Source organism: Amblyomma maculatum, chromosome 1, assembly GCF_055883805.1.
Source record: "Amblyomma maculatum isolate TAMU_Amacu chromosome 1, ASM5588380v1, whole genome shotgun sequence".
Lineage (NCBI taxonomy): Eukaryota > Metazoa > Arthropoda > Arachnida > Ixodida > Ixodidae > Amblyomma > Amblyomma maculatum.
In genome coordinates this window covers 455,086,829-455,102,204 of record NC_139344.1, presented here as the reverse complement: position 1 = coordinate 455,102,204, position 15,376 = coordinate 455,086,829, and the positions used below count along the sequence as shown (strand labels likewise).

General features: G+C 48.3%; 1 protein-coding gene across 1 annotated transcript in view; it reads left to right on the top strand.

Moving 5' to 3' along the window:
• The first annotated feature begins 220 nt into the window (after window positions 1–220).
• The window catches only part of LOC146209705 (26S proteasome non-ATPase regulatory subunit 6-like), a 39,175-nt gene continuing 24,019 nt past the window's right edge, over window positions 221–15,376 (top strand). Inside the window, exons 1-3 of the mRNA XM_084587441.1 lie at window positions 221–362; window positions 6,763–6,968; window positions 7,972–8,117. Coding sequence (XP_084443567.1) covers window positions 221–362; window positions 6,763–6,968; window positions 7,972–8,117 — 494 coding nt within the window. The remainder of the gene's footprint in view (window positions 363–6,762; window positions 6,969–7,971; window positions 8,118–15,376) is intronic.

The window sequence follows — 15,376 nt, the reverse complement described above, 5'->3', positions numbered from 1 at the left end:
TCTTCCGTCAGAAATGTACAGCGATGGTGGCTCAGCCAAAACAGGTCGGCAGGTTCTTCAGTCCTAGCAACAACATCAGAATTTGACTATCATCATCGAGACCCCAGCGCTGCCTGCTAGCAGAAGCTCCATTGTTCAGCAGCGCGTGCCGGCTGCAAAGAATCAGGACGCCGGAGACCGTACTGCCGTCGACTTGTTGCGGTTCTAGGCCTGCTTTACGATGCCGCTGGAGAACCTTGAAGAGGAGAGCTTGGCGAAGAATCCCGATCTCGAATTAGCGCAAAAGAAATTTGTGCTGGCACGCCATGAACCGCAGAATGACAAGCTGAAGCAGGACCTGATGACGGCCATCACAGAGCACAGTAAGCGATGACGGCTCGATTTAAATTTTGGTTTGGTTTGGTTTGTGGGGTTTAACGTCCCAAAGCAACTCAGGCTATGAGAGACGCCGTAGTGGAGGACTCCGGAAATTTCGACCACCTGGGGTTCTTTAACGTGCACTGACATCGCGCAGCACACGGGCGCCTTGCTTTTCGCCTCCATCGAAAAGCTGCCGCCGAGGCCGGGATTCGATCCCGCGTCCTTGGGAACAGTAGTCGAGCGCCGTAACCACTGCGCCACCCCGGCGGGGCGATTTAAATTTTGTTCATAGTTTCTTTATTAAGAAACTTTTATAACAAAAGCAGCCGTAATCCTACCCGTGCAATCAGCGTGACAGTCAGGAAACAGTGTCCTTAGTGGTCTTGTAACGGCTTGCGCTGTAACTTGTGGTGAGGTAATGTTTCCTTGATTTGGTTCAGCTGATGGGGTTCAAGACCGGCTTTCGTGATGGGGTTTAAGTTACTAAAACGACTAAGGCTATGAAAAACGCCTTAGTGCAGGCCTCCGAAAATTAAGATCATATCTGGTTCTTTTACGCAAACTGACATCGCACATCACTCGGATGCCTATCCATTTCACCTGCATCAAAACGCGGAAGGTCGGGTTCATGTAGCACTGAATATACTCTCCTTGGTCCTCTTGACTGCACTTGGCGGATGCTGGAAGGCCAATTTTTGCCGGCAATCCGCGATATCATCTTGGGATTTTATTTGTTTCGTGCACGACTAGCTTTGGTTTATTCTGTTTAATGTCTCAAAGCGACATGAAAGACGCCGCAGTGGAGGGCTCCGGAAATGCCGACGACCTGGGGTTCTGTTAAAACGCGCTGTGACATCGCGCAGCGCACAGCTGCCTTGCTTTTCCCCTCCATCGAAAAGCGGCCGCCGCAGCCGGGATTTCACCCTGCGTTCTCGGGTTCAGCTGCCGAGCGCTCTAACCGCTGATCTGTCTCGGTAGGGATAACTACACGACAGTGTATAGAACATTCGGTCGAACAGCCACCTCCATCTTTCCGTTTCAGCTCTGGTTTTCTCGAATGATTTCGAACGGGTGAGATAATTGAGTCCTATAGTTAAGCAGTGTCCCTTCTCTTACGGCGCAGTTTAGGTGCGTCTCCAGGAATGACAGTTACTGCGCTTTTACTTTCCTATAAACCAATCTACAAATTATTGGCAGGTGGCCATCGAAAATTGAGATCAATACTGCGCGTTCCTTCTTTCAAGAATGTACTTTTAGAGGAAATAATAAGTTCACGGAATGAAAAGCTGGCGTGAAAGGCACTATCGCATTCACTTAAGCGAATTTTGAGCGTCTCCCTAATTTTTTGTTAAGGGCTTGATGACTCATGAAGCGCAGAACAGGACGCCAAAGGTGGGGTGATAGAACTTGACGATGTCGAAAACTATAACTATAGTTACAAATAGATGAGGGTGTAGTCTGTGGTAATGAGAGCTCATAAAGACCGGATATACCATTGTGTATCGAAATTCCCTGCACTTCCACCGTTTCTCGATTGCTTCACACAGCAGCTGCGACGCCAACCGTTGCCAGGCCTCCGATATTGCGTGTGTAAACATGATTGGCGCAACAAATTTCAAAGTCGTATTAGACATTGAAACTGCGGTACAATTCACTCAAAAAGAAAGTTTATCAACACTCTTACAAACGACACATCAATGAACATACGTTTCAAGGGAGCTTTCAGTCCGAGATCTATGGCAAATCAATATACGTCTAAGCACTTCAGAACCCAAATTAGGCCATGCTTACCTTACGAGCTCTGTCCAGAACCCTAACACTTCATCACCTTATCCCTCTTACAGAAGGGCATGACAGAGAAAGAAAACTAAATCAATTGTTTCATTCCGGTAAACAGCGCACAAAATCCAGAGGGCCAGGTAATACTTCAAGCCGAGCATCATCAGCCTGCCATCCCTTAGAACAGTATCACGTGTGTGCCAGAGCCGGAGAAACTGCGCGTCCCTATCTGCTGCTAGCTGATCAGAAAGGTACTACGTACTTCCACGTGAGGAGGCGCAGACCGTGCAGCGCTGCGTACATGATCCAAGCCGAACTACGGCGAGCCTCAGCAAGACAGGGTCGCTTCCACAAACCAGTGTTGCACTAAACACAAGCTGAGTGTACCTGTCGTGCTGGCGACTTATATTTGGGTCGATGCGTACCTGAAATCTTCTGCGTACAAAGAGCCACATTGTGCGCGCAACGACGCACGGAGCAAAACACGATTTATGGTTTCTACTGCGCCACAATCGGCGCACTGATCATTAAGGAGAACTCCTCGTGCGGCGAGACGCTGTCACATTTGCGGAACACACAAGCGCCTCTGCAAGTTGAAGTACACTTGGTACGCGGGCAGATGCCCAACTGCGCCATTTGGAAATGACTGTTTTAGCCTTTTCGACCTGCGTCAGTCTGGTACAGGCGATAAGCTCGCTGTATCGAACTGGGGTCGTGTTTGCTATGTCTGTGTCAGGTCACTCTCGAGCGTGGTCTTCATGCCCGCCACCGCTCTGTAGGAGGATGGTCGCTCAGTTGCGGACCGAGGTAACGGTCTCGGTTGAAGACGCGCCGCGCAGTCCTCAACCAGTATAACATAACTGAACGCCCAAAGTACGCTTCCGCCTCAAGGATCTCAGTCACAGGTTTCAAGGCTAAGACACGGGAGACAGTTGAAACACAAGGGGGCCCCAAGCCTCCACTGGTTGGTGGTAGATGTAAGAGGTGGCGAGCCACGCGGGTAGCGCCATCATCCCACACAAAGGTGCCCGTAAGCAGAGCCAGTCGTTACAAATCACAGGTGCGTAGAGTACGCATATTCCAGCGCATCATATTGTCGACCCTAGAGCACCATTTGCTCATAAGACATCACTAGGAGATCTTCATGTTGCGTCAGATTTGATCTCTTTCGTATCAAACTCGTGGCGCAATAGTTCTTCGCACAGCGTCCTGGGTAGTGTTGTTTCATTGCTTAATTACCATAAATCTGCTGGTCTATTTCGGATTTAAACTAACTCATGTGCCTCTGTTTCCATGTCCTACTCGCCCTACTGCTGTAGGAGGAGCAGAGAGGGCTCTATTAGAGGACGATGGCGCTAGAAGGCACCCTACGCATAACGAGCATACGGGGCATCACGCTACCGGTCCATGGTGGCCCGCATCTCCGGATGTAGCGTGGGATAGGGAGTCGATGCGCGAAAGAGCCTTCGCCTTCACAGACATACGCGGCGATATATATGTCATTAAATCATAATGCGTTAGCATGGTCTATGAAGTTTGGCGTCCCTAAACGTTGTGTACACGATTTCGTCGTAACCGATCAAGTTGCCCCCCCCCCCCCCCCAAAAAAAAAAAAATAAATCTAGGAATGATCCTGACCGCCGCGGCTGCGTTTTGATGCAGGCAAAACGGAGAGGCGTCAGTGTTGTGCGCGACGTCAGTACACGTACAGATCCCCAGATGGTCGAAGTTACTCTGGAGCCCTCAACAACGGGCACCCATTTCTCTTTCCACTTTCGCTCCCACCTTCCTTCCTTCCCTTACGGCGCGGTTCAGGTGTTCACAGAACAGTGTGATAGATACCGCGCCTTTCCTTTCCTGTGAACCAATTATTTTTGTACTAGATAGAGGATGAAAAAAATCTTGTTTGAAAGAAAAAACGAATAAAATGAGTAAAATTGATGAGACGTGTAAAGTATCGTTTAATAAAAGAAAAAAGAAAAAAAACTGCCGACGAATACGTTACTTCTTTACGCGAAATTTTGGCGCAGCTCATCACCTGTTTCGCCTTTTCAATACATTGAGGAAAACATTTACTCCCTTGTGGGGCTGGGACAGGTAGGTCACCGCCGCTTGCGGCGGGGGCTAGCCTGCCACCTAATCTATCTTTTGTAGGCCGTCATTGCACCCGCCACTGCTTCGGTGGTGGACGACTGCTGTTGTTGCGGCCCGCGTCTTTTTCTCCCTCTTCCTTTCTTTCTTTTCTATTTTCTCTTCTGTCTGCACGAGGCAGCGGAGGTGGCTCAGCTACAGAGCCAGTAGCAGGACCGTGCTTTTTCTTTTCCTTCTTCCTACAGTCGCAGCAACAACAAGAACATATCTCGCGCACAAATTACGCGCACGGAAGTTCGTTCCATGAGCCTAGAAAAGCTCTCGCTTTAAAATTCTGATAATGCGAAAGCCTGAGAATTGCTTCTGCATACGGTACATTGTACGCCCCTTGTCGAACAGAACCAGTGTTCCGTTGAGCGCACCAAAGTTCGTCGGTGTTCTGTTTTGGTTACAGGAAAGGTGAGGCACATTATTTGTCGTTCGCGGAACCTCGTTTACGTATCTCGCGGACAAATCACGCCTGTGCGAGATTGTCATCATGAGCCCAGGAAGGCTTCCACGTTACGAATCCCGAGAGCACTGTGAAATATACACTGCAGAAATGCGAAAGCTGAAGCGTTGCATCTGAACGCGGCGCATCACGCTTGCTGTCATTATCATTACGAGCTAATTATACCGGCATTAGCATTGCTACTCTCAATGTCGTTATTATTACTCATTGCAGTGTCATTGTCATCGCTACTATCATCCTCACGGTAGACAGTGAGAATTATGATCTGCGTTTCATAGTCCCGAGCATGGCGAAGATAAAGCGCTCGGCTGGGGATCTGAGGGATGGAGGTTCGATTCCCGGTGGAGAAAAGATTTCGTTTTTCTGATGATGTCATCACGATGATTCATTACAGACACATCAACGCATAGATGTAATGCACAGATTCCGCGCACGTCTCGAGCACAAGGGTTCGTTCCATGAGCCAAAGAGGGCTTTCGCCTTAAAGAAAACATGCGCAGTTTGCTAAAATGTCGTCAACAAGCAGCTGCTATCACAATTTCTGAAGCGTGAAATCTCAAGGGGTGCGCGATACACCGTGTGCAGCAGCAATGGTCAGGCTTACGAATTTCTCCAGTGCTGATTCAGCAGTTTTCTCGGAAGTTTATTGTTGATAATATGAGCTGTGAATAAATTTGGTGCTTCCGGGGATGGTTCAAGAACTTAGGTCTAACCAGCGCCTATCTAATTCATTGTAAGCTTATCGCGAACATGTAGTACACAGGATTGCAGCACATTGTCACTTTTCGAGCAAGGCAAACCTAGACGCTCCTCTGTCTATAAAAACTTCGTGATGTTGTCGTTGTGAACACGATGCATTTTAGACACTGGAGTGAGTTGATTTAAAAAAGTGCGTAAGTTAGCCTGGCTAAGCAACATGTATATGTTACCAAGGTGTCAGCGCTGCATTTACATTGATCGAATATTTTAGGGGAAACCCCCAAGGTGGAGTAAATTTGTAGTAGGGGAGTAATCACTCATTGGCATCCACCTAAGTGAAGCCATATACGGCTACAAAGTAAATGAGTAATTACTCCCTTATTACAAATTTACTCCACCTTGGGGGTTTCCCCTAAAATATTCGACCAACACCATTCCCACTTCGAGCTATAGATCAATTCGCTTTCGCCCTACCGTCTGATCTGCTGACCGTCCTGGTTAGCTCAGTCGGTAGAGCGACTGCCCCGGAAAGGCGATGGTCCCGGGTTCGACTCCCGGATCAGGGCAAATTTTTAACTACGAAGTTTCTGAGGAAGCTGTATAGCTTTCCTCTGTAGCCGTATGGCTGCACTTAGGTGGATGCCAGTAATTGCTCCCTTATTGCGCCTACATTCCGCGTGACGTTCCGTGCTGTACATATCTACCCCTAAGAACTCCGACAGAGTGGTCTGCGTCTCCAACAAGAGCCACCTAGACTAGGGCGTCCCTGCTCCTCCACTGTTACCACTACATCTTTGAGCGTCACAATTCACCAGTCGTATTGTCGGCAGCAAAGGGCGTAGTGCAGTGGCACTCAACGTTAGCGTGAATACCCGAGCTCTTTCGTTTTGATTATATCGTGCTATTAAGAGGTCTTCGATAGTAACGAGAGATATACCGCTATCAGGTCAAGTGGTACTGCCAAAATGGCGCGGGAGCGTCTTAACGACACGGTGGTCGCGAAAAATTGCCTAGAGACATTAAACTGTGTTATGCTTGCAACAGTTGAGGACAGAAACGGGCAGTGGTTATTGCTTTGTTGTTCTCGGAGTTCAACGCCCCTACAGTGACATTGGCTGCGGAAAACGGCGGCTGGTTTAGAAACGGTGAGAGCTCCTGTGCAACCAACGCTGTTAAAAACATGGCGGTATAACGTTTGCAATTTGGTGTTTTCTGCTCCCGCACCATATCCGTCCGTCATCTTTAGCACGAGATGGCATCAGCTGAGGTACTGTGAAGTGTCTCTCGTTCACCCTTGATTTGTAACTCCCTAACGTCTGCAGACATGGCTCCCTTCTACGAAGAGTCCTGTATCGAGCTTGGCTGGACCTTGGACAAAGACTTGCTGGCCAACATGAAGGTGGCCAACGCTACCGAGATTCTGCGACTTGACTCAGCCATTGAGGACGCCGAGAAGAATCTGAGCGAGACGGAAGTGCGCGAGGCTCACCTGGCCAAGGCAGAGTACCTGAGTCGCATCGGAGACAAGGTAGGTGGGCTATTCAGCTTGGAGACTGCGTAGTGCCAGGATGTGCCTCTTGCGACGTCACTGCTTTGAGCCATGTGTAAGCTTAAATGGCAGCTTACGTCACTGGCTTTCGAGATGCATAAATCGTCTCTGTCTCTAAGGATCACAAGTGCAGGGCGCTAAGCAAAACCTTAGAGTACATGATGGAGGCTATTTTTCAGTGTTGCCAAGAATGTTGATTCCGGAAGAAACGTTGTTTCAAAATTTTAATTTTTAGCCAACTTGTAACGACTGTGGACAAAAAATTCCCACTAGTCGAAATAATTTGCGTGTTCTAAAATTTCCGTGTTTATATTCAACATTTCAGACTTTCATTACCTAAACCATGCTGCTTTTGATTCAGTATAGTTTAGCGCCCTCTTTGCGGCCATCCTTTAGTGGTCAGGTGGCTGTTAATTTTTGTCGCTTTTCATTTAACTGAGAGCCGGTAGTTGTATAAGGTCTCATGTATGTATAGAAAGGTTTTTTACTTTTTAGGCCTCGTCCCTCTTTTAAAAGCCGAAAATTATCACTGAACTGCTTTCCCGCACCCTATGTTTGCGCTTTATATAATGCGTGGTAAAGAACAACAACGTGCACTGTGCTGTGCGATGTCAGTGCACGTTAAAGAATCCCAGGTGGTCGAAATTACCGGAGTCCTCCACTACGGCGTCTCTCATAGCCTGAGTCGCTTTGGGACGTTAAACCTCACAAACCGACCAAATAAATCTCGAACACGTATTGTTCATCGATTTTTAGTTTTTGTTTCTTTATTTCATACCTTTTGAAATGTCGCCGCCACGTCTGGGATACGAATACCATTCTCTGCCCAAGCAGAGGGACTTTAGTTTCATTGAGCCGTCACTCCCAACTCAGTTTTTGGGAAGAGCGCGGTATTTTGTGTGCGGCTGTGATTGTTCAAGCTTTGCAATTTCCTGTTGCCGTTTTTCGCAATAAGTTCGAGTGACGTTCTTTGTTCCTTCAGGAGGCTGCGTTGACGCAGATACGCAAGACATACGACAAGACGGTCTCCCTTGGCCAAAAGATGGACCTGCTGTTCCACATCATCCGCATTGGGCTTTTCTACCTCGACCATGACCTCATAACGCGCAACATCGACAAGGCAAAGAGGTACGTGCGCACTTCACATTTGACGGCGCTAGGCCTTAGGGTGAAGGCGAACATAACAACTGCTTCCTTTAGTTCCCCCAAAACCATCTTTCTTTTCCACGCTCAAGCGTCCGCATGTTTCTGTGGGGAAAAAAGGACGCAGAAGCTGTCACCAATTTTGTGGATTCGGAGCCAACCACTACGGCATTCCTCCTCTTCGAATAGATTTCGGCCCCCGGAGAACAATTCGTCCCAATTATTACCTTTTTTTGCTAACATAATGAAACTGATTACAGTTATTGCGTGGAAAAGGCCTGCACCATATCCCTTTATTAACAAGGTCCTGCGTTTCACTAATTTTTGCAAACTTCCTAACTTTATCAGCCGTGTAACTTTTTTTCAATCTCTACTACACTTCTTGTAAAGTCCAGTCACGCTCGACAGGATTTTCCAAAATCCAGCGACCTACGATATATCTTGTCAACGTCTCAACACGGCTGAAAATGCCCGTTTTTTGTTGATTTCGCTGCAGCATGTCAGCTCACGTTTCTTTGATCCACTCAGCGCGCTTCCGGTCATAATACGCTTATTCGAACGGTAACTGGCGCTGGTCACCTCTATGACCAAAAAAGTAGAAAAAAAAACGTGGTTTCGAGCGGGCACAGGAGCAGCCGAAGCGAACAAATCAGCATCGTATAATTTACGCTGCTTTAGACTACTTTGCCACCGCCACAGCATATCGCGCTGTATTTTAGACAACGCATTTCCCTCGCCTTTTATCTCTACTCTAATTCGAACGCAAGACCACGCGAGCACTTGAATGTGAGAACTCAGGTTCGAAAGTATTTGGTTCTGAGCGAACGCTTCCAAGGACAAGAACAAGGCAGGTAGTCGTAACCTATTGTATCGGCGGCGATGGGGCCAATACAGAATTTATTCCAAGAACACACGGCTGCTTCTCGCAGCCTGACCTGAACGAGCGAGCGCATCACAATGTTTCGAAGCGTAAAGCTTCACTACGCTATTCAACAACGGATTTGGCGTGCTTGTGATCCCTTTTAGCCACAGCTGCACATGCGCCACTCGCCGAGTGATATAACTAGGAGAGGCGCATGTGTTTGAAGCGATAAGCTTCACTACGAGGGTCAGAGCCGATTGGTTGGTTGGTTGCACAACTTTTAATTCCATCGGAAATGGGTGTCCTCTTCCCCTCCTCCGGCACGCGTGCCGGGAAGACGGGGAGTCGTGCGCCCGCGGATTAAAGGCTGGCAGGTGGCTTGTTGCGGCCTCTTCCGCCAGGTGAACGGTGCGGGGCTGGATCGCAGGGTCCGCGCTTCGCAGCAGGGTATCCCAGGCTTCTCTACTTGTAATATTTTGTCCTATCCCTCGAGATTGAGTGCCAAATTAGGTGGTCTAGGGTCCCTCTCGCCCCACAGTGTTTGCAAGGATCATTGTCCCTAAGATCTGGTAGCGCGTGAAACGCCCAGGCCGGGTTCATGAACAAATTAGTTTGTAGCCGCCTCCACGCGACAGCTTCTCTATTAATTAGGCTAACATCTGGCGGGGGTACCAGTCTACGTCCCAATTTATAATGGTCGATGATTTCCCCGTAATTTTGCAGACGCTGGTCGTATGCCCAGTGTTCGGGGGGCTCGACGGCTACCCACAAGTAGAGAGCTTGGGCTAGCTCGTGAGCCGCCTCGTTACCAGGGACGGCAGCGTGAGCGGGTGTCCAAAGTAACAGAATTTTTCTATTCAGCGTTCTTTGAGTGAGACTTTTGCCCGCCTCCGGTGATATCCTCCCCTTAGCTTCGCGTATGTCGTATGCCGTGACGTCACAGCCAAGGCCAAATGCGCTGCGCATTTGACCTTCACCAAGCCCTGCCGGCGTTGCCTAGCAACGCTTAAGAGGTGTGCTACTCCTCCTAATTAAAAAAATGTGTATCGATCCGAGAATTTAACCTCAATATATTATATCCCCAGCCGAGCGCTTTAAAGCTGTGCTCATATTTCGCTGTCGTGAAGCGGTGCTCATAATTTCGCTTGTGTATCGGGAGGATTATAGCGGTATTCTGCACGTGTCAGATATTGCGTTTGGCGAGCAATTTGAAAGTACCAGACTAAAATAGTTATCACTCAATTAGGGTGACGACAAGAATGTGACGTCCCGCATCTGCCGTCAGCTATGAGGACCAAGCTGGAACAAGTGCGCTTCAACGCCGCCGGGCGGCGCTTCTTGCCGTCCGCGAGTGACAGATGCAGCGCCTTTCCTTTCCTGTAAACGGGTTATGGAACCCCGGTGAGAGACGCACTTGACATGGGAGCCAAAGAGAGTTTAGCTGCTGACGAACGGCGCTGAAGACTGGAGAAATTAACTTCTTCTGATCCCGAGGTAGTCATTGCTTTTCGCTACATATACACGCATAGCAGAGCTAAGCCAAGGTTAATTTTTTTGGACGCGCACAATTCAGCGTTGGCTCCAGTAGAGTCAATCGATCATTTACAGGCGGCCAGCGGAACCCTTGGCGGGATATAACACTTCTTCCCCCTGCGCGGTGTTTTCAACCAGTAAAAACATCAACCAGGACAGCAGCTTGAGCATGTTGGTTATTCATTCTTGATGGAACAGCGCAAAACATCGGGACAAGACACAGCGCTTGTCTCTTGTCCCGATGTTTTGCGCTGTTCCATCAAGAAAAAACATCAAGTTTGCTAAGCCGTCCTCCACGCGAAGATCAGGGAGGAGGGGTCAGTATGGACTACACAGTGCAAAAACAAGATGTCTCCTAAATACCCTTTAAAAGGAAGGGTAGGTCCTGCTATGATTTGCTTCTCACCGTTTGGCTCTGATGGGCGTTCGTTGTAGTGCTACTTATAATTGGTTTACAGGAGAGGAAAGACGCAGTATCTGGCGCACTTTTTTTCACGCTTCACCATCACTCCTGTCGCATAACGTTCCCTGGCGCGCGTTCAAGCGCGACATTGCAGACGGCACATGCGAACGCTAGACAAGGACTATAACTTTTTTTTTTTGTACGCAAGCTTTTAGGACTATAATGTCGTGGAGTATGACAGATCTCGCGCACAACTCTCGCCCACGGGATTTCGTTCCATAATCCTAGAACGTCTTTCGCTTTAAAAAAGCGTAGCACGGAGTAGACCCTTCATTTCTTCCCATTGCGTCCTTGAATTTTATTTTGCTGCCTAATGTATTTTGCCACTACATGTAAATGTAATAATAACATAAGCATTCTGAACGACGATCTTGATCAGTGGACGGAGTAGACCCAAAATCTTTTTTTTTCTTCTCTTGCTTACAAGATCCACATCGGTGGTAAGCATCAACTTGCAAGGCATGAGAATTGCGCGGGTCGTCAGCAGAATTGTTCGTAGCCCACTACGAGTAATTTATCACTCCTAATCAAGTTTCATTGAATTAGTAAAGCATTGCTACTTATTGCAGTTGGCAATAGCCCAAAACATTTTAGCTAACGATTTACTTTATATTCTATTAAGAAAATGGGATCATATATATATAACACCCCGAACATGAACAGTATTGGGCTAGCACTGACTATTACTACGGGATATGCAACAGTCGGGTTGCGGAAAAGCCAAGCGCAAGGATGTCCGGACAAGTAAGCTCTAGCTTTTTGAGCTTGACTGCCTCCACTATCTGCAGTTTGCATTTCTTGACCGCTACACAACAGGATGTCATGGTTCGTGCGCTCGACATTTTCCCCAGCGCGAAAAAACGATCAAGCCTGGCGGGTTGCGTAAGTGTGCCCTGGTGCCCAAGCTCCTCTTACTAGTCCATCGTTCCCTCAAGCGTGTACACCAAAGTGTCTTCAGCGTCGTTGCGTATGTTTTGCCGTGCAAACTTAGAAAAAGAAACAGCCAATACGCAACAACGCTACATTTCTTTGTACGTGCTTTCTCGGCTGCGTCGAGTGGTGGTGGTGGTGAAAACTTTTATTGTCCGGAAGAGGCGACACCGGAGCTCCGGCACCGCTCGCAGGCGTCCAGGGAGCCCGATGTCACCCCAAGAGGCAGGGGCTAGTAGACAAAGCGGTTCGCCGCTTCTGTTTCCAGACGGACAATGTTGGCCTGTGTCGCCGGGTCTTCGCTAAGAAGCGCGGTCTCCCATGCTTCTGCGTCCTTGAATAAATTGTAGCCCGGGGAGTGGCTGCACTCCCAGAGGATATGTTTTAAAGTTCCTATATCACTACAGAATCTGCAGAATTGGTCCTCCGGATTTCCAGTTTGCGTGAGGTATCTCCATCTGGGAGACATGTGGCTCCATCTGGGAGACATGTGGTTTTTGGCTTGCAGGCGGCGCCAGGTGACTGCCTCTGTGGATGTGAGGAACCTATCTGGGGGTGGATATTTCCGCCGTCCTAACTTGTACTGCTCAATGACTTCGTTGTAGGTCGCGAGCATCTCGACTTTAAAGTTATGTTGAGGCCGGCGTCCCCCCCGGATAATGAACGCTCGGGCAAGGGCGTTGGCCGCTTCGTTTCCTGGTATGTTGGTGTGAGCGGGGGCCCAGGTTAGGGTGATCCCTCTGTCTACGTTGTTTTTCGATAATATGTCCAACGCGCAGTGTGATATTTTGCCTTTGCAGAAATTCCTTATTGCTGATTTGCTGTCACTGATGATCACCTTCGCATTCGTACTAACGCACGCTAGAGCGATCGCCGCTTCCTCCGCTGCCGTGGCGTCTACTCTGCTTGTATATATCTTGCCTTGCTCTATTCCGCACCCGTCGAGTACCACCGAGACAGAGTTCCCGTCATCGTCAAAAGCGGCGTCTGTGTAGGCAACCGTCTAGGGTAGCATTCTGCTTAGTTTTGTTACCAAGTGTTTGGCTCTGTGCTGGCGTCTTTCCTGATCGTGTTGTGGGTGCATGTTCTTGGGTATCGGTGAGATCGTGAGGGCTTTCCTAATTTTGGACTCAATGTGGAACGTCTGGTGTTTAGTGCCTCTGTTCCATTGGAGTCCTACCCAGCTTAGAATCTGCTGTCCTGTCTCAGTTAGACTTAGGCGTTCGAGTTGCGCCGTTCTCGTTGCTTCCGCTAACTCTTCCCATGTGTTATGCACCCCCATTCCCTCTAGTGCCAGGGTTGAGGTCGAGATTGGGAGTCCCAGTGCTCGTTTCGTGCATTTCCTTATTATGGCGTCTAACTTGTTTTTGTCTGCTTTTTTGATGTTAAGGAATGGGGCTGAGTAGCAGATCCGACTCAAGATAAAGGCCTGAACCAGCCTCAACTTGTTCTTCTCCTTTAGCCCTCTACCTCTGGCCGAGATTCTTCTAATGATGCCTACTACTTGGTCTGCATGCGCGTCTAGCTTAGCTATAGTCGTGGAATTGTTTCCTGTTTTGCTTATGAGCATGCCCAGAATTCGGATCTCATCTACTTGCACTATTTCTTTCCCGTTCAATTCTATCGAGATTCTGGGAGGAGATGCATTGGCTGTCCTCGTCCGAGGCCTGATGATTAGTAGTTCCGACTTCGTCGGGGAGCAGCTCTGACCCTTATTTTTGGCATGGAGGTCTATGATGTCGGCTGCCCGCTCGAGTCTTTCCTCGATAGACGCATCACTGCCCTCATTTAGCCAAACATTGACGTCGTCTGCGTAGACGCTCATTTTTAGCCCTTCGATGCTTCCTAATTTGCGCGGGAGGTCTTTCATAACTAGATTAAATAGGAAGGGGGATAAGATGGCCCCTTGTGGGGTGCCCCTGTTTCCTAATTTAATCTCTTCCGAGCTGAGGCTCTGCATATGCAGAGTTGCTGTTCCGTCTTTGAGAAATGATTTGACGTAATCAAAGGTCCTCTTCCCTACGCTAATATCTGACAGGCCGTCAAGGATTGCCGAGTGGCTGACATTATCAAACGCTTTGGTTAAGTCTATGCCCAATATTGCTCTTGTATCTTTGGTCTTTTGTTTGTCTATTATATCGTGTTTGAGCCTTAGCATGGTATCTTGAGCGCTAAGGTGTGGTCTGAAACCTACCATCTCGTGGGTCCAGATGCTGTTTTCTTCCGCGAATCGAGTTTGTCGCGTCTGAATTACCTTCTCCATTAATTTGCCTAGACACGAGGTCAGTGAAACTGGCCTGAGATTTTCTTACCCGGGATTTTGCCCTTCTTATGGATTAAAATTATGTTGGCATGTTTCCAGTGTTTAGGGACGTCCCCGGATTCCCAAACTTTGTTAAAATATGCGGTAAGGTGAACTATAGAGTTGTCGTCTAAGTTCCTAAGCATGCCGTAGGTTATCTTGTCTGGTCCAGGTGCTGTGTTTCTTTTGAGGTCAAAGAGAGCAGCTCTGACCTCTGCTACTAGAATGGGTTCGTCCAGTAGCGGATTCTCCGCCCCCTGATATTCTTTATCCACTGCCGGGAATGCGGGGCCTATATATATGTCTTTAAGCCGGTCGATGAGCTGTTCATCAATTCCGTCAAATTTGTATCTGGCCTTGATTTGCTCAATGTTAGCGTGGGTTTTGGTGTTGGTGGGGTCTATGAGGTGACGCAGCATCCGCCACGTGTTGGGATGGCTCATATTCTTCTCTAGCTCGTCGCATTTTTGATCCCACCTTTTCTCTTCTAGTTTGAATGCGTAGCTCTCTATTTCTCTATTGTGCTCGGCTATTTTCTTCCTGAGCTTCCTGTTCCATTTCTGGCGCTTTAGCTTATTCTCGAGAATTGTTTTTCGGTTCCACATATTTCTAAGTTTGTTGTCTAATCGGAATGGGAGGTCATCTCCCTCTATTGTTTCGGTGGCCTGTTTTACGTGTGAGACAACGGTTGACGTCCACTCTATTATGTTTCCGATTTCGCCTAAGTCTGCTGCTGATCTGATATCCCTGAATTTGTCCCAGTCAGTTGCGGTGGCCTGTTTTGAATTATGTATGGGCACCCCTAGTTTCCTATCAATTTGGATTTCGATTATAAAGTGATCGCTGCCAAGATTTTCGCCCGTGTTCTTCCACGACGTTTTGCCCGTCCTGTGTCCTAGTGTTAGGTCCGGTGATGTGTCACAGCAGACGCTTTTGCCCGTTCTGGTTGGCTTGTTCGGATCCGTGAATAGCGAGAGTCCTGTCTTCTGAATCGCTTCCCACAGCATTCTACCTTTCCTATCGATTTTGGAGCAACCCCTTTCGTGATGATTTGCGTTAAAATCCCCCACTATGAGCAGAGGGCATGATTTTGCTGTCCTCAACGCTTTCTTAAATGTCGCCTCAAACTGTGCCTTTTTGTGACGAGGGGGGCT